The sequence below is a fragment of the Saimiri boliviensis genome, chromosome 14 (assembly GCF_048565385.1).
Source record: "Saimiri boliviensis isolate mSaiBol1 chromosome 14, mSaiBol1.pri, whole genome shotgun sequence".
Taxonomy (NCBI): Eukaryota; Metazoa; Chordata; class Mammalia; order Primates; family Cebidae; genus Saimiri; species Saimiri boliviensis.
The window spans coordinates 29,465,107-29,483,702 of NC_133462.1; the positions used below are offsets into that span (position 1 = coordinate 29,465,107).

The following is an 18,596-nucleotide window of genomic DNA, read 5'->3' on the forward strand; positions in this document are numbered from 1 at the left end:
CTTGGCTTTTCCCAAAGTGCTGAAGTGACAGGTGTGAGCCACCGCACTCGGCACGATCTTGTTTCTGAAAACATTTGAAAACAATTAGCTGGACGTGGTGACTCGCACCCGAAATCCAGTGACTCAGGACGCTGAGATGGGAGGATGGCTTGAGCCTGGAAACCAGCAGTTTGAGGCTGTGAGCCATCGGCTGTGGTCACGCCACTGCGCTCCAGCCTGGGTGACAGAGCGAGACCATGACTCTAAAAAGAAAGAAAAAACCCCCTCACGGGGCCTCTGCTCAGCATCCCCTGGGACCTGGCAGGCTGAACATGGGGGCAGGAGAGGTCAGGCAAGAACCTCAAATGCTAGATGAAGGTGCTGACAATTGGAGGATCTCAAGACCTGGGAGACCCATCCGCGTGGCATGGGAAGGTTGTGACTTCTGACGTCACTTGGGAATGAATGAGGAAGCTGTACATCAGGGAGGCCTCGGGTATGACTTTCCCAGGGATGTAGCTGGTGGCTGCCACAGGATTCATATTGGGAGTTGGGGGCGGGGGAGTCAGCTTGGAAGCACTTGAGGGGCTGGATGGGGTCTGGGGTCCCAATCTCTCTCCTGTCACCTTGGGCAGTGCCTCAACCTCTCCGGGCTTGAGCAGCTAAACTGGGGGAGGGAGGGAGTTGTCGGGCCTCAGAGGTGGCTTGGCATTAAGTAATCCCGTAAATGCCAGGGTCCCCCGCACGCAGAGGTGGCAGTGAAGCCCAGTCACTGACACGAGAATCATCCACGACGTTTGATGTTTTATATCGTATCAATAACAACGTACCGTACAAAACCTGCCTCCCAGCTCGCCGGGCAGGCAGTGTGGCAGCCAAGGGTGGCGTAGAAAACCAGGGCTCTCGTCCCAAAAGAGAGAAAAGAGGGTTTTGCAGTCAAGGAAAAATAGAATCAAAACCCAGCGTGATGGAAGAGAAGCCCTGAATCTGCGTAGAGGGGCCGCGGGCAGTGGCGCAACTCGGCCCCAGCAGCGGCCCCAGCACGGGGAGCTACGATTCCTGGGGGCTAAGGGGGGGGCGGGGGTTGGGGCCGGCTCACAAGTTTAGTTTTTGAGATGCAGGAGGGTTACTCTGTCGTCCGGGCTAGAGTGCAGTGGCGCCATCTCGGCTCACTGCAGCCTCCATCTCCCGGGTTCAAGTGATTCCCGCGCGCGCCTCAGCCTTTGGAGTAGCTGGGATTACAGGCACGCGCCACTACTCACGGCTACTGTCTGTATTTTAGTAGAGACGGGGTTTCGCCCCGTTGGCCAGGCTGGTCTCCAACTCCTGACCTCAAGAGATCTGCCCGCCTTGGCCTCCCAAAGTGCTGGGATTCCAGGCGTGAGCCACGGCGCCCGGCCTAAGGGTTTATTTTAAATTATTTTTCGGGGGTTGGGGAACTCGCAGCGGCCCCGTGGTGGGGATGACCCGGCGGCGGGGTTTCACTTCAGGGTTTGGAGGGGAAGTTGGAGTCTGTGGGGCGGGTCCCGCCCGGCCCCGAATGTCATGGCCGAGGTTCTTGGAGGCAGCGGAGTCAAGTTCCTTCCTGCCCTGACCCCAGGTCTATGGCTTAAAAATCGGGGTGCCCAGGCTGGGGCCGCGCAGCCCAGGGGCCCTCTGTAAACATGGCAGGTACAGCCAGAAAGGGCTTCCGGGACCCCGGGGAACCTGCGGTGGGCAGGGCAGAGGGTCAGGGTGACCAGAGCCATGGAGAGGGCAATGCCCGGGGGGGGATGAGGAGATACGGGGTGGGGGAGGCAGGCCCCCCAACATGGAGACAGAGACAGAGGCCAAGAAAGAGAGAGAGAAAAGGAGACGGGGGGGGCGATCTGGAGAATGGGGGCGGGAGGGAGAGAGAAGAGAGAGAGAGAGGGTGAGAGGACCCCAAACGAGAGCCGGAGAAGTGAGGACCCCTGGCTGTGGCTGGTCCGTTCTGTGCCTCCGGTGCAGACGGGACCAGGGGGCGGCTCTGCCGGGGGCGGGTCCTCGGCGCTCAGCGGGCGGCAGGCGGCGGGCCGGGGCCCGGGGCGCGCACCGGGTGCGCCAGGGTGACCGTGAGCGCGTCGTTGTGCTGCACGAGCGAGGCGTGCTGGTAGTGCAGCACCAGCTCCTTCAGCGACCCGTACAGGTTGTAGGGTTCCGCGAAGCCGAAGCCGGTGGCCGTGCGGTAGATGACGCAGTGCTTGGTGTCGCCGTCTACCCTGTGAGGGCGGACGAGAGGGCGGGTCACGAGGCTGGCCTCCCTCCCCGCCGGACCCTTCCTGGCTCCCGGGACGCCTGCTCCCCTGGCCCCAGGGACCCCACCGGGGACTCCTTCCTCCGTGCCTGGCACGCAGCAGGCATTCAGTGAGAGCTCTGGGAGGGCCGCGGGGGTCCCCAGCGCCGCGGTCCACTCACACCACGGAGCAGGCGTAGCAGCCCCGCTGGCTGCTCTCGCGGATGAGGAACGTGCCGTCGCGCTTGCCGCTCAGCATCTCCTCCGCCTGCGTGCGGTTGATCTTGCCCACGTACCAAGTGCGCTCTTCGTGGTGGGGAAGATCATCCTCATCCTCCATCAGTGCGTACTGGCTGTGGTGGGGGCGGCAGGGGGAGCCCTGGTCACTCACTTGCCAGCCTCCGAGGCTCCCCAGCTGCCCGGACAACTCTTCCTCCCTGGCAAACTCCTACTCATCCTTCAAAACCCACCCCAAATGACCCCCTCCTCTGGGAAGCCCTCCCTGCCTCCCTCCAGGTGGTCACTCACTCCTCAGTCTCATTTTTGATCCCCAGCCACTCATTGATTTTCTTCTGCCGGGCACCTTTCTGGGTGAGCCATCTGGGAAGGAAGAAGAAAGATGTTCTGTGCATGCTGAGTTCACAGTGGGCCTGCCCAGCGGGAGGCAGGATCTGGCTGAGGAGAGCGGGTTCTGGGCACAACATCCCCGGTTGCCACAAGAGGGCAGCCTGAACCCAGGGTGGCTCCCCAGCTCTAGGGGGAACCCTGCCCTATACCCGCCCTTTTTCTGTCTCTATTAACACTTATGGAGCCCCCTAAAAGGTGCCAGCCCAAGCACCTCATCATCACCAGTGACACTCCAGCACCGCTGGCCTTTGCACCGGGCAGCGGTCGGTTCCGTGCCTCAGTCTCCCCGGCTGCAAAGGGCCAACTTTACGAAGGACTAAATGAGCTCATGAGCACGGTGCCTAGCATGGCACCTGGCACGTGACAGCACCCTTCCTGAAGGCCGGGAGGGAGGCAGAGGCTCTGGCTGAGCTTCTTAGGAAGTTGGTGGGTGGAGGCAGGATTTGAACGGATTTGAACCCAGGACAGGGCAGCTGCAGCCACCAAGCAACGGGAGGTTGCATAGCAGGCTTTTTTATTTATTTTTTATTTTTGAGACAGAGCCTCACTCTGTTTCCCGGGCTGGAGTGCAGTGGTGCAATCTCGGCTCACTGCAACCTCCACCTCCTGGGTTCAAGTGATTCTTCTGCCTCAGCCTCCCGAGTAACTGGGATGACAGGCACCTGCCATCATGCCTGGCTAGTTTTGTAATTATTATATTTTTTTTTCAGTAGAGACGAGGTTTCACCATGTTTTGGCCAGGCTGGTTTCTAACTCATGGTCTCAAGTGATCCATTCGCCCGCCTTGGCCTCCCAAAGTGCTGGGATTACAGGTGTGAGCCACCACGTCTGCCCCAGAAGGAAATTCTGTGGAAGGCTCCCAACTTTCCACAAAATGGAATGGGACGGGAGTGACACTCCCACTGCACCCATGTCTGACTAACCTGAGGCTGACCTACGGGAAACCCTTGGAGGGGCCCGGGAGGAACCGCGTTTTGGGCCTGGTTCAGAGCAAGAGGGCTTGTGGACAGAGGAGAGGTCTCGGGGCCCAGGAAGGGCCACTTGGTGGAGAGAGAGACACCGAGGCCGCTGCAGTGGCGGCGAGCCGCAGGGAGGCACGGAGCTGCCACTCACACGAGGTACTGGTCTCGGATCTTGCGCAGCTGCATGAGGTCCGGCTTGAGGCTGTTCATGCGCTTGTCGATTTCGCGGATGTCCGAGGCCTGGGCCCGCAGCTGCTGCTCCAGCTTCGTGCGGCTCTCGTGGATCTCAGCAATGCGGGACTTGAGCCGCTCTGAGTTCAGCAGGATCCTGGCGGGGCGGTGAGGGGGGGGGCAGGGGCAGGTGGCAAAGAGACTTCAGGGTTTTTTTTTTTTTGAGGCAGAGTTTCACTCTTGTTGCCCAGGCTGGAGTGCAATGGTGCGATCTCGGCTCACCGCAACCTCCACCTCCTGGGTTCAAGCAATTCTCCTGCCTCAGCCTCCTGAGTAGCTGGGATTACAGACATGTGCAACCACACCAGGCTAATTTTGTATTTTTAGCAGAGGCAGGGTTTTTCCATGTTGGTCAGGCTGGTCTCAAACTCCCGACCTCAGGTGATTCCACCCGCCTTGGCCTCTCAAAGTGCTGGGATTACAGGAGCAAGCCTAGGCCTGTGGCTGACCTCAGGGTTTTACGGCAGCGCACCGCAGCCTCAAATTCCTGGCTCAGGTGATCCTCCCACCTCAGCCTCCGAAGTAGCTAGGACCACAGGTGTGCACCACTGTGTCTGGTAATATTTTAATATTTTTTGTAGAGGTGAGGTTTCGCCATGTTGCCCAGGCTAGTCTCAAGCTCCTGGGCTCCAGCAATCCTCCAGCCTCAGCCTCCCAAAGTGTTGGGATAGCCAAAATGAGCCACAGGGAAGCACGGAGCTGCACCCGGCTTCCAGGGTTTTCTCCAGGACCTACTTTGCACCAGACTCTGTGCATCCAGCCTCTGAGCCTGTGCTCCTGCTGTTTCCTCTGACTTCTCTTTCTGGCAAACTCCTATTCATCCTTCAAAGCCCATTTCTTTCCTTTTTTTTTTTTTTTTTTTTTTGAGATGGAGTTTCGCTCGTTACCCAGGCTGGAGTGCAATGGCGCGATCTCGGCTCACCACAACCTCCGCCTCCTGGGTTCAGGCAATTATCCTGCCTCAGCCTCCTGAGTAGCTGGGATTACAGGCACGCACCACCATGCCCAGTTAATTATTTGTATTTTAGTAGAGACGGGGTTTCACCATGTTGACCAGGATGGTTTTGATCTCTTGACCTCGTGATCCACCCGCCTCGGCCTCCCAAAGTGCTGGGATTACAGGCTTGAGCCACCGCGCCCGGCCTCCTTTTTTTTTTTTTTTTTTTTTTTTTTTGTTGAGACAAAGTCTTGCTCGGTTGCCCAGGCTGGAGTGCTGCGATCTCAGCTCACTGCAACCTCCACCTCCCGGGTTCAAGGGATTCTCCTGCCTCAGTCCCCCTACTAGCTGGGACTACAGGCAAGTGCCACCAAGCCGGCTAATTTTTGTATTTTTAGTAGAGATGGGGTTTCGCCACGTTGGCCGGGCTGGTCTCGAAACTGGCCAACATGGCGATCCTCCCACCTTGGCCTCCCAAAATGCTGGGATTACAGGCCTGAGCCACCACGTCGGGCCCAAAGTCCATTTCAACAGACGACTCTTCGTCTCCAGGTGGCTGGCCTCCTTCTACTTCCTTCCCTTCCCGCTGGTCCTGCGGGCAGGGTGGCGGCGGGGTGGGGCGGGGCGGGGTGGAGGCAGGGCGGGGCGGCACCTGGGCAGGGAGGGGCGTCGGTGCCAGACTCACCTCTGCATCTCCTTCTCGTTGCCCTCGCGCCGGAAGCGCTCCAGGTATTCCTTGCTGCACTTCTCCTGAGTCTGGCCCTGCTCTTCGAAGATCTTGATAGTCTCATTGAAGGCCTCAATTGCCGTCCGCTTCATCTGCAGCTCCTGGAGGGGGGGTGCATCTCAGCACCTCCTGGGACTCCCCAAAAGGCCCCCGTGAGGGGTGAAGGCACATCTCAACTGTGATAGGGACGCTGCTCAGGCTGGTCCCTCTATCAGAGCGTCATTCTTTTTTTCTTTTTTCTGAGACGGAGTCTCACTCTGTTGCCCAGGCTGGAGTGCAGTGGCGCGATCTCGGCTCACTGCCACCTCCGCCTGCTAGGTCCAGGCAATTCTCCTGCCTCAGCCTCCAGAGTAGCTGGGACTACAGGCATATGCCACCATGCCCGGCTAAGTTTCGTATTTTTAGTTGAGACGGGGTTTCACCATATTGGCCAGGCTGGTCTCGAACTTCTGACCTTGTGATCCGCCCGCCTTGGCCTCCCAAAGTGCTGGCATGACAGGCGTGAGCCACCGCGCCCGGCCTCATACACCTATTTCTGTTTTTATTTATTTGTTTTTAGAGACAAGGTCTTGCTCTGTCACCCAGGCTAGAGTGCAGTGGCGTGATCACAGCTCACTGCAGCCTCAAACTCCCAGGTTCAAGCGATCCTCCCCACTCAGCCTCCCGAGTAGCTGGGACTAGAAGCATGTACCGCCACACCTGATTGATTTTAAAATTCTTTTCTTGAGGGGTCTCCCTATGTTGCTCAGAATGATCTTGAACTCCTGGGCTCAACTGATCCTCCTGCCTCAGCCTCCCGGGGCACAGACGTGAGCCACTGTGTCTGGCCTTATTTTTATGTTTTCAGAACGGCCCTTGGTGCTAAGTGGCTGCTCTGTGACCTGGAACCGGATGTTTATCCTCAGGCCCTTGGGGCTGGTCGTCCTGCTCCCAGCCTTGCCGCTGCCCCTCTGTGCCTCGGCTTCCCCCATGTTCGAGGCCCGGAGTACCTGGGAGGTCCGTGTGTACTCCTCATAAAGCTGGTCATACTCGCGGCTCTTGTCCTGGTACTGCTGGTGATAGACCTTGAGCTGGGCGCCCACCGCCTCCACGCTGTCCTCCTTGACGATCTGGTCCTGGAGAAACATGGGGGGAATCAGGGGAGCTGGTCGGGCCTACCTGGGAAACTGAGGCCTGGTGCTACCCTCCCTGGCTCCCAGGCTGGCACGGACCTGCTGGTATTTGGACACAGGGTAGAGGAGCCGCGTGTCCAGCTTGGCGTTGTACTGGGCCAGGGACTCGTGGCGGTAGTGACTGATGAGGTCGACAACGGAGCAGAAGGTGAGCGGCTCCGAGAAGCCATAGTGCCCGTCCCGGTGGAAGACCTTGATTAGCTTATTGTTCCCGCCTTTCCTGGGGGAGGAGAGGGCTGTTGGCACCCAGTGGGACCCTGCCCCTCACCCTCAATCCTCCTGTCCCTTTGTTTTTGAGATGGAGCCTCCCTTTGATGCCCAGGCTGGAGTGCAATGGCACGATCTCGGCTCACTGCAACCTCCGCCTCTTGGGTTCAAGCGATTCTCCTGCCTCAGCCTCCCGAGTAGCTGGGACTACCGGCGCCCACCACCACGCCCAGCTTGTTTTTGTATTTTTTAGTAAAGACAGGGTTTCACCATGTTGGCCAGGCTGGTCTTGAACTCCTGACCTCAGGTGATCTGCCCGCCTCGGCCTCCCAAAATGCCGTGATTATAGACATGAGCCACCGCGCCTGGCCGCCTATCCTTCATACCGCACGTGTCCCGCCCCCTCTGAGCTTCCACTCTCTGTGATCTGCGACCCCCGCCATCCAGGCAGGGACAGGCCCCCACCTGAGGGTCAGCGTGTACTCGCCCTGGATCTTGCTGGACGCATCTCGGACTAGGAAAGTGCCATCAGGAGTGTCCCGGAGTTTCTCATTCACCTCCTCCCTGTGGGGACATCTCGCATTGGGGCTGCTGAGCCACCTGGAGACCCCACCCGCCTTGTGACAACTCCTTGGCCCCTGGCCCTCTGCCAGCAACCTACCTTGAGATGTCCCCCCAGTACCACTCAGCATCTTGCAGGGACAGTGGGCTCCCCCCATTGGCCAGGCCTGCGGGGACCGGCTTTGCCTTGGGGGGTTTAGGTGGCAGCGCTGGGGGACAGGAAAACAAATGGGTCCTGAGCACCGGCTGTACCCTGCGGCTGCCTCCCACTGCCGCCCGCCTGCTGATGCCAGCAGTACCCAGAGATCCACGTTCACGGCCCCCCCGACGGCAAGAAACGACCAGCAATACAGAGGACTCACCTGGGGGCGCGACCTCCTGCTCTTCCAAGTGTTCCTGAAGCAGCTTCTCCACGAGCAGCGCCGAGAAGTCAGGGCTGGGCTCACTCCTGAGGGGGAAGGGAAGGGAGTGCGGGAGCGCTGGGTGGCGCCGGTCCACCCACGCGTGTGCACAGGACTGCGCGAGGGCGTGCACGCCTGCGGGGTAGGTACGAGACGGCGTGTGCAGGTACGTGCGGGGAGGCGGGAGATGGTACAGGCAGATGTGTGAGACCAGCTCCCTCACAGGTGTATGCAGTAGGCGCTCCATAAATCCTCACATAAAGGCGAGCAAGAGAGCAGTACCGGAGCTGCCATGAGCAGAAGGGAAGGGGCAGGCGCCACCCACGTGCCTCAGGACGAGCTCCCCTCGCCCCCTGTCCCACGACCCAGGAGCCCACGTCCCCTCTCCTTCATCATGACAAGAATGAAGCTTCTCGCGCCGGACCCCGTCCCCTCCCTTCCTAGGGTCTAGACTCCGCGGGCTCGCCCGCGTACCCCACCCCTGCTCGCTCTAATTCTGCCTGGTCCCACCCCGCTGGCGCCCCGCCCCTCACCCGTCGGGCGCGCCTCCTGGCGGCGGTGAGGACGGCGGCGGCAGGCGCAGCAGCAGCGGCCCGAAGGTGGCGCCCAGGGCCCGGACTGCGGGACCCAGAGCCGGGGCGCGGCGGGCCACGCGGCCCAGGTGCTGGAGCAGGAAGCGCAGCGTGAGCGCGCGGTGCAGCGGCAGCATCGGGGGCTCCAGCGCCGGCCCCACGGGTCCCCCGGCCTCTGCGGACAGATGGCCAGGGTAGGGTGAGCCGGGCCCGGCGCCCTCCCGCCCGCTGCAGCCCCCTCCGTCCCCCGGGCTCCCCGCCAGGCTCACCCCACAGGGCCCGGCGCGCCTCCGCCGAGGCCTCGGGGGTCACCAGCGGCGCGGGCAGTGCCAGCAGGAAGCTCTTAATGCCATCGGCCAGGGCTGCTGCGTCCCACTGATCCACGTCGCTCAGGGACCAGTCTGCGGGTGCAGGGAGGACATGTCCCTCTGATGTGTACTGGGGCCCCCAGGTTCCCCCTCAACCCACTGCCCATTGAGGCTGCCCCTCACCTGTACGCAGTGCGGGGAGCTCCGGCCGGTAGTAAGATTCGCTGTCCAGCCCTGGGGGTGAGGGGACAGGAGAGTCAGCTCTCAAATGCTGCCCCAACCCCCTGTGAGGCCTGAGCTGGCTGCTCAAAGCCCCCTGCGGTCTCGCTTTGACGCCCAGAGATAAGGGCATGGGAGGGGTGGGGAGGGAGATCTCGCAGAGGGCACAGCACATGCAGTGGCCTGGTTGTGTCCACCTTCCCTCCTTCCCCTGGGAGTCACTCTGCCCTAGCCAACAGAGAGGCCCAGGGCATCCAGGCTCAGCCCGTTTCTGTGCGGTGTGAGCTTGGAGGTCCTGCGAGGGGATGAGTCGCCTTGTCACTAGAGGTAAGCAAGCAGAATCCAGGGGGCTGCAGCCAGGCTGGAACTCACCCGTCCGTTCAATGGCCTCTACAAGCTTCACCAGAAGAGGGGGCGCCACATCAGGTGGGGAGAACTGCTCAGGCAAGTCAGGGAGTGTGAGGCCTGCTGGAGGAAGCAGGGGGAGGGGGTGGCGGTGTTACATGTTGCTGGGGTTACTGGAAGGAGTCCAGCCCCTCTCTGCAGAACCTCGGCCAGGGCAGGGTGAGGCAGGGACCTCAGGCAAGTGCCTGGCACCTTGGACTCCCTCAGGAGGCCACAAGACCTTGGCTGGAGGGCTGGGAGAGGGCGGAACTGATGGGACAATTTTCTGGGTTAAGATGCCAGGAGTGGCCGGGCACAGAGGCTCACGCCTGTAATCCCAGCACTTTGGGAGGCTGAGGCGGGTGGATCACGACGTCAAGAGATCGAGACCATCCTGGTCAACATGGTGAAACCCCGTCGCTACTAAAAATACAAAAAATTAGCTGGGCATGGTGGCGCGTGCCTGTAATCCCAGCTACTCAGGAGGCTGAGGCAGGAGAATTGCCCGAACCCAGGAGGCGGAGGTTGCGGTGAGCCGAGATCGCGCCATTGCACTCCAGCCTGGGTAACAAGAGCGAAACTCCGTCTCAAAAAAAAAAAAAAAAAAAAAAAAAAAAAAAAGATACCAGGAGTTCACACAGCTTCACAGACCAGGTGGAGTGCACGAAATAACGTCCCCAAAATGCTATGTTCAAGTCCTCAGCCCTGGTGCCTGTGGCTGTGACGTGATTTGCAAAGAAGAAGGTCTCTGCAGGTGTATGGAAAGCAAAGATGTCTACGCCAGACCAGCCTGGCGTCAGGGTGGGCCCTAAACCCACTGGCTGACGCCCTTCTAAGAAGAGAAAGCCGGCCAGGACAGCAGCTCATGCCTGTAATCCCAGCACTTTGGGAGGCCGAGGTGGGCAGATCACCTGAGACCAGGAGTTCGAGACTAGCCTGGCCAACATGGTGAAACCCCCATCTTTACTAAAAATAGAACAATTAGCTGGGCTGGTGGCGGATGCCTGTAATCCCAGCTGCTTAGGAGGCTGAGGCAGGAGAATCACTTGAACCCAGGAGGCGGAGGTTGCAGTGAGCTGAGATTGCGCCATTGTACTCCAGCCTGGGCGACAGAGCGAGTGTCTGTCTCAAAAAAAAAGAAGAGAAAGCCAAGGCACAGTTGGAATAATCAACCCATGCACGAGAGAAATGAACGCCTAGAGACACCAGCTGGATACAAGGAAACTTCACGGGGGGCACCACCCCGATTTTGGACTTCCAGCCTGCAGAAACATGACAGGATAAGTTTCTGCTGTGGCCGCTCACAGTGGCTCACGCCTGTAATCCCAACACTTTGGGAGGCCAAGGCTGAAAGATCATTTGGGATTACGAGTTCAAGACCAGCCTGGGCAACATAATGAGACCCTCTCTCTTTAAAAAAAAAAAAAAAAAAAAAAGCCAGGTGTAGTGGTGCTGCCTGTGAGCCTAGGTGGCGGGACTCCAAAAGCTGAAGCACTTGAGCCCAGGAGTTCCAGGCTGCAGTGAGCTGTGATTGCATCAGTGCACTCCAGCCTGGGTGACAGAGAGAGACCCTGGCTCCAAAAAAAAATTAAAAAAAAAAATATATATATAAAAATTTCCGAGGCCGGGTGCTGTGGCTCAAGCCTGTAATCCCAGCACTTTGGGAGGCCAAGGTGGGTGGATCACGAGGTCAAGAGATCGATACCATCCTGGCCAACACAGTGAAACCCCATCTCTACTAAAAGTGCAAAAACCAGCTGGGCATGGTGGCGAGTGCCTGTAGTCCCAGCTATTCGGGAGGCTGAGGCAGGAGACTTGCTTGAATCCGGAAGGTAGAGGTTGCAGTGAGCTGAGATCACACCACTGCACTCCAGCCTGGCACCTGGCGACAGAGTGAGACTCTGTCTCAAAATAAATAAATAAATAAATAAATAAATAAATAAATAAATACGTCATTAAGTAAGTAAGTAAGTTTCCATTGTTTGAAGACACTGGGTTTGTGGTAACTTTTTTTTTTTTTTTTTTTTATGGCAGCCACTGAAAGTCCAACAGCAGGTTTGGGCTTTACCACAGGACCTGTCGTCTCTGGGCCTCAGTTCTTTTTTTCTTTCTTTCTTTTTTTTTTTTTTTTTTTGGAGGTGGAGTCTCGCTTTCTCGCCCAGGCTGGAGTGCAGTGGCGCAATCTTGGCTCACTGCAACCTCCACCTCTGGGGTTCAAGCGATTCTCCTGCCTTCTGGGATTACAGGCACGCACCACCACTCCCAGCTAACTTTTTGTATTTTTAGTAGAGATGGGGTTTCACCACGTTGGCCAGGCCGGTCTCGAACTCCTGACCTTAAGTGATCCGCCCGCCTTGGCCTCCCAAAGTGCTGGGGTTAACGGCGTGAGCCACCGCGCCCGGTCCACCTCTCCCTTCTTGATGCAAACACAAAAGTGGCCGAAAAGAAAGGAAAACTATCCTGGCCCGGGTCAGAAAGCCTCCTTCCAAGGACCATGCTCCATTTTCTCAATCACTGTGCCTCTAAAAAATTCTTTCCTCCCTAATTAAAATGTAGAAAAGAAAATCTTGGCCGGGCACGGTGGCTCAAGCCTGTAATCCCAGCACTTTGGGAGGCCGAGGCGGGTGGATCACAAGGTCGAGAGATCGAGACCATCCTGGTCAACATGGTGAAACCCCGTCTCTACTAAAAATACAAAAAATTAGCTGGGCATGGTGGCGCGTGCCTGTAATCGCAGCTACTCAGGAGGCTGAGGCAGGATAATTGCGTGAACCCAGGAGGCGGAGGTTGCGGTGAGCCGAGATCGCGCCATTGCACTCCAGCCTGGGTAACAAGAGCGAAACTCCGTCTCAAAAAAAAAAAAAAAAAAAAAAAAAGAAAATCTTTTCTCTCCTTTTGGAAAAGCCAAAACCCCTCCGAGCCCAGACCCCTCCCAGCCCTGGCTTCCCGGCTCCACCGGGCCTTTTGCGCCCGCATCCGGGCCTCAGCGCTCGCTGTCTGCCACTGTTGGACGCAGCTCTGGCCCTCGACGGGGACGCCCTGGCACACAGCAGGGGCAAGCCGAGGCCTGCGGGGCCTCCCTGAGTGATGGGCCCGGTGGCGCCTCAAGCTGGAGAAAGGCCCAGCTGCAGCGAAAAGGCCAAAGAAAAAAATGATAAAGGACACGGGGACAGGAAGTGCGTGACACTCTGGCCGGTGGGTTGGGACACAGCCCCAGTCGCCGGGGATCGGACTGCACAACCGGGAGGGAGTTCCCATCGGGACCGCATCACTCCCATTCACAAGTGAGCATTTGTGGCTGAGAGGGGCTGCAGCCTTCCCTGGCGGGTGCACAGCCACGTGGGGCTCAGGTGACTTCGGGCCATTCCCAAGGGCTTGGGTCCCAGCGTCCCCGGGGGCCAACCCTTTTGTTTCCAGATGAGGAAACTGAGGCCTTGAGGGGGTGGGTTCTGGCTGAAGTCACAGAACCCTGAAGATTCAGAGGGTGGGGCCGTGTACGGTGGCTGGACGGAGGCCAGGCAGAGAAGGGAGGCGGCTGTTACCAGGGAGAGAGGCAGATTCTGGCTGGGAGCCCGGACGGGGCCGCCTCCTGCTCCTTTGGCCAAGGCGGGACGCAGGCCTGGGTCCTGGAGACACCAGATGCCGGAGGCCCGGGCCAGCGTCGTACCACCTCAGCAACCCCTTATTCTGCCCTGTACTGGGGGACTCTGGCTTGCCTTTGGGCAGTGTCACCCTGGCACCAAGCAAGCCTGGCACCTCCTGGGGCTTCGGGCTTCCCGGGTGACCGATTGGTTCCAGGTGAGGCATTTGAGCGTCTTGCACTCAGACCTCCCAGTCTGCACATTCGGCCTTGCTGGGCCGCTGGGAGGGCCGGAGCAGACCGGGCCAGGCATGCGGCCCCCCTCGGCTTCCTCCTTGCAACCCGAGCCTCGGTTTCCCCGGCCAGAGCCCACAGCCCCTGCCTATCACACAGCAATCGCCGCGTGGGCTCAGTGTGCGCAATTCTCCACTCCCGGCACACCCCTGGCGAGTGGTGACGGCCAAAGGTCTCTGGGGAGGGACGTGGGGGGTCCTCACACTCCCCTGTGCTGTGTGGCCTCAGCTGAGCAACCCCACATCCCAACCTCCTCGGGCTTTGTGGCTTTCTTCATTTTGGAAATCAGGGTCACCAAAGGGGTTCCTCAAGGGACCCTAGCTGCAAAATGTAGACTGAGGCTAGGCTGAGTCTCTGAATCCTACTGAACACTTTCCCCTGGCCTCAAAATCAACACCAGCAGGTGCTCCAGGGCAGCGGGCCCTGCCCTCGCCCTCCTCCCTCCGGTCCGCCTGCTGGCTGTTCCCGCCACTAGAGCTCGACGCACAGCCCTGCCCTCGCTGTGCCCACTGTCTGGAGCCTCCACCCTCGGGTCTTCGCACGCAGCCCCCTTCCTCACGGCGGGCGGCCCCTCCTAAACACACTCATCCCTTCTTGAACCAGAAGCTCACGAGGGCAGGACCAGGCCCTGTGTCCACTGCTGAGCCTAGCACTTGACAGTAGCAAAGACACTTGTCACATGACCAAATGTCCTTTTTCCTCCTTCCTGGGAGAGGTCCCACTGCCTCACTTGGACAGAAGAGGAGACCAAGGATCTGAGGGGACCACCAGGGCCCTGGTTTGCCGCTTACCTGGCTCAGAGGCCCCATCCCGGGGCCTGGCGGGCACTGGGCGGGGACCCCGTGGGCGAGGGCCGGGCCGGGCCAGGGCCACAGGCCCCAGGAACTCGACGTAGGTGCCAGGGAAGTCACCTCGCTGCCGTGTGCGTTCATTGAGGCCGGGCATCCAGCCCACGCTCTGTGGGCAGCGCTCGCCACCCTCGGCCACGCCCAGTGCCTGCAAGGCCGCCCGGCTCACCACCAGCACGTCGCCCGGCAGCAGCTCCAGGTCCTCTGGCCGCTCCCGGCGGAACGGGTACAGAGCGCGGTACTGGAAGCCCTCAGGGCCCGCCATGGCCACGTGGGGGGGGGGGTGGGGTCTGGATGCTTAGGCGGTTGCTTGGAGTCCCACTGGCCCCATTGGCCAGAGCGGGGCCTGGGAGGGTCCGCTGGGTTGGCTTGGGGTGCTCGCACCTCTATTTCCAGCAGTCACAGGCGACCCCAGGGGCCGCTCATGTCTTTCTTCAAATTATTCCATGACCCTGACAAGGGCCACTGGTCGCTGGGTCCACCATTCGTCAACTCGTGGGAGGGGGTTGGTGGCGGGGTCTCAGGTCACTGGGCCACTACGTCCTCCATCGGCGGGTGGGGCTGGGGCAGGCCGCTCACGCCGTCACACGGAGGGCCATCAGCACCCACGGCTGGCGGCTCTGCCGGCTGCGCCAGACGAGGGAGCCAAGGGAGCAGCCTGCCACCATGCTGGGCCGGCCGAGGACGCCGACCTAGGGAGACAGGGATAGGGCAGCGCTAGCCAGGCTGACTCCCCCCACCCCAACACAGACACGGGCCCAAATCCTGACGTGGAATTCCCTGAGTCACACTGGTTGACCGTGGGGCCGGTCCCTCTCAGGGCCTCAGCTTCTCCATCTGTAAAATGGGTATGCTGCCAGCCTTCCCTTGGAGCTGCTGGGAGTAGAGCTCCCAAGAACCGGCCCCAGGTATAGTACATGCTCAGTAAATCGGTTTTTTTCTTGTTTTTTTGAGATGGAGTTTTGCTCTATCTCAGCTAATGGCAACCTCTGTCTCCCAGGTTCAGGTGATTTTCCTGCTTCAGCCTCCTGAGTAGCTGGGATTACAGGCCGGCTAATTCTGTATTTTTAATAGAGGATGTTTCTCCATGTTGGCCAGGCTGGTCTCAAACTCCTAACCTCAAGTGATCCACTCACCTTGGCCTTCCAAAATGCTGGGATTACAGGCATGAGCCACCTCCCCTCAATTGAGGTGGGGTCTTGCTATGTTGCCCAGGCTGGTCCTAACCTCCTGGGCTGAAGCGACCCTCCCACCTTGACCTTCCAAAGTGTTGGGATTCCAGGTGTGAGCCACCACATCCAGTAAGTAAACAAGCTTGTCATCACCCCTGTTACAGATGGGGAAACTGAGGCTCAGAGCAGGGAGGTATCTAGGGCCTTGCGGTAGGCCAGGAGGAAGCCAGGACTTACACTCTGATCCTCGGACTCCAAGGCCCAGATGGACGTGACGGGGAAGGAGCCAGGTGGCCAGACACCCAGGGCAGGGAGGGTGAAATGGGGGCCCCTCCACATGCCTTGGAACTCCACGGAGGGGTCAGGCCAGCGGAACTAAGAGGCAGGGAAGGAAGTCCAGGGCGAGGCCCCTGCACCAGCAAAGACCCAGCAGTTAACTCCAAGCAAGCTGGACCTCGTGTCCAACGGGGGCAGGGAGCTCCGGCCTGGGGCCCAGAGTAGGTGCAAAATGGAGATGGGACAGGCTGGGCATGGAGGCTCACGCCTGTACTCCCAGCACTTTGGGAGGCCAAGATGGGCGGATCACCTAAGGTCAGGAGTTCGAGACCAGCCTAACAGGGTGAAACCCCAACTCTACCAAAAATACAAAAATTAGCCGGGTGTGGTGGTGGGCGCCTGTCATCCCAGCTACTTGGGAGGCTGAGGCAGGAGAATCGCTGGAACCTGGGAGGTGGAAGTTGCAGTGGGCCTAGATGGTGCCACTGCGCTCCAGCCTGGGTGGCAAAGCGGAGACTCTGTCTCAAAAAAACAAAACAAAACCAAAAAAAAAAACATTGCAGATGGAGAGGTGCTCAAAAGGAGCCTTAGCCCCAGGGAGGGACAGGGAGCTAGGAGAAGGTGGGGGTACTGCAGCTGAGAAGGAGGGGAGGCTGCCCGCTGCAGGGCACCGATCATTCCCCAGGAGCCCTAGCCTGGGGAGGCAGAGATGGGCACACATTCCCAGCCTAGCCCCGCGGGTTCAGTCCTCCTGTGACGAAAGGGCTAGGGTGGAGGGACGGACGGACGGACGTGCTTTTCTAGAGAATGGGTCATCACAGTGGATAGGAAGGTGCCCTAGGGAGAGGGTACAGCGCATGCAAAGGCTTGGCAGCCGGTAAGGTGCCTGTCAAGGATTCAGGGTGGCTATAAGGATAGGTGCCAGCCACCAAGGGGCCCGGGTGTCAGGTGGAGGCTCTGAGCACCCTTCAGCCATGGGGAGCCCCAAGAGGTGTCCGAGCAGGGAGAAGGGGCTCCACATACTCGGGTGCCCAACTTACCCACTCCCAGGACCCTGTTACCCTCGTTCTACGGGTGGGGAAACTGAGGCCCCGGGAGGGGATGCCCAGGAAACCGCCTGCAACTGCCTGCCAGCCCGCCTCCGCGCCCCGGTGTGCGCGCCCCGGGAGCAGCGCTCCCCGAATACGGGAGGCGGGAGGGGCGGGGCAGGCAGGGCTGGGGGCTCCCGGGGCGAACGCAGGGCCTCCGCGCTCACACGGACGCGCACTCGGATCTGCGTGGACCCGGCCGCCAGGCCAGGCGACCGGAAGTGGGATCGACCCCCGGCTCTCCCGCACCCCATTCTGCCCCGCACAATGCCTGGGCGCCCCTCGATACTATTCGACGCCCCACTCCAGGCAGGGCCTCCCTGCATTTGGGGCCGCGGCTCCGGTCCGGGATCTTGAACGCACGGAGTCCCTCCATTGTGCCCCGATCGTCCCGGGGAGGCTGCACCGCTGCGGAGCCGAGCCCGAGACACCCCCTCCCTGCGGCCCCCCAGTTCCTGCGGGGCCCGACGCAGCCTGGCGCTTGCGTTCACGCTTCCAGCGGGGCCCCGCACCGGCCCTGGGCGCCCCGCATTTAAGCACACTCCCAGCCCCTCCCGCCAAGAGGGCCAGTCAGGACTCACCTGGTCGCGGCCGCCACCGCCGCCGCAGCCGCCGTCACACCAAGCCGAGCCCGCCCCGTGGCTCCACCGCGGCCACCGTCGCCGCAGCCGCGGGATCCCCGCCTCCGCCGCCTCCGCCGCCGCCGCCGCCGCCGCCGCCGCCGCCACGGTTCCGAGCGGCCTGGCCCGCCCCCGGCGTAAATGCCCGAGCGTATTCGGGCCGGGCGGGCGAAACAAGGCCGAGGCGGAGCCTAAGGGGAGGGGACGCCCGAGTGTTTTCGGAAGTAGCCGAACGTAATCCCGCGGGACTGGCGGACTAGAGGGCGCCCCGAGAAGGCCGAGCATTTCCGGAGGCAGCCGAGCGTCATCGGGTCGACGAGCGTGCCCAGGCTGGGCTCCGGTGGGCTGGGACGCCCGAGCGCTTCCGGAAATGGCCGAACACTCTCTCGGGCTGCTGACACAGCCGAGGCTGATCCCCGAGACCGCGGAGCGTTTCAGGAAAGAACCGAATGTGCTCGGTGCCCAGTGGAGGCCACGGGAGTTCAGACCCAGAGGCGACCTCCAGCTTATGGAGATTGCTGAAGCCTAGATGGTTCCGGGGGGGCGAGTGGGGAGTTCTCAAGCTCAGCCAACAGGGTGGCAGTAGAGTGGGGAAAGGGTCTGCGGCAGAAAGCGGAGGTCGGAGCAGAGCCAGGATTGAAGGAGTTTCCGTGGCAACCCAGAGCGTCCGGAAACAGCCAACGATCTCGACCCTTATGGGCACTAGAACTTCAGACGACTTGAGCCCAGATGCCGACTGTTCCCGGAAATAACCGAACGCACTCGGAGACGGGGACGTAGCCAAGAGGATTTGCAAGCCGGCTGAGCGCCCCGGAAGTAACGGATTGCTCTAGGGCTGGGCTGGCTTCGACTAGAGGGAATTTTATGGCACAGAAAGACACGACCGCGCGTATTTATTTTATTTTTATTTATTTATTTATTTACTTCGAGACGGACTTTCGCTCTCGTTGCGCAGGCCGGAGTGCTATGGCGCGATCTCGGCTCACCGCAGCTCCGCCTCCTGGGTCCAAACGATTCTCCTGCCTCAGCCTCCCGAGTCGCTGGGACTACAGGCATGCGCCACCACACCCGGCTAATTTTGTGTTTTTTAGTAGGACGGGGTTGCTCCACGTTGATCAGGTTGGTCTCGAACTCCCGACCTCAGGTGATGTGCCCGCCCTGGCCTCCCAAAGTGCTA

At 60.2% G+C, this 18,596-nt stretch overlaps 1 protein-coding gene across 2 annotated transcripts; it reads right to left on the reverse strand.

Annotated features, from left to right (window-relative positions):
- Positions 1-771: 771 nt before the first annotated feature.
- Positions 772-17,587, reverse strand: PIK3R2 (phosphoinositide-3-kinase regulatory subunit 2). 2 transcript variants are annotated; one of them, XM_039466571.2, is made up of 16 exons: positions 17,381-17,587; positions 14,207-14,955; positions 9,530-9,622; positions 9,122-9,172; positions 8,900-9,031; positions 8,592-8,805; positions 8,020-8,105; positions 7,758-7,866; positions 7,562-7,660; positions 6,929-7,109; positions 6,707-6,832; positions 5,676-5,818; positions 3,974-4,150; positions 2,762-2,833; positions 2,416-2,586; positions 772-2,219 (listed from the first exon to the last, which is right to left on the reverse strand). In XM_039466571.2, the coding sequence occupies exons 2-16, from the start codon at positions 14,526-14,528 to the stop codon at positions 2,012-2,014; spliced, it is 2,184 nt and encodes a 727-aa protein (XP_039322505.1). In that variant the 5' UTR covers positions 14,529-14,955; positions 17,381-17,587; the 3' UTR covers positions 772-2,011. The 2 variants fall into 2 exon arrangements, with proteins under 2 accessions (XP_039322505.1, XP_039322504.1); XM_039466570.2 differs by having other exon boundaries at positions 9,530-9,625; positions 17,381-17,586.
- Positions 17,588-18,596: the final 1,009 nt, after the last annotated feature.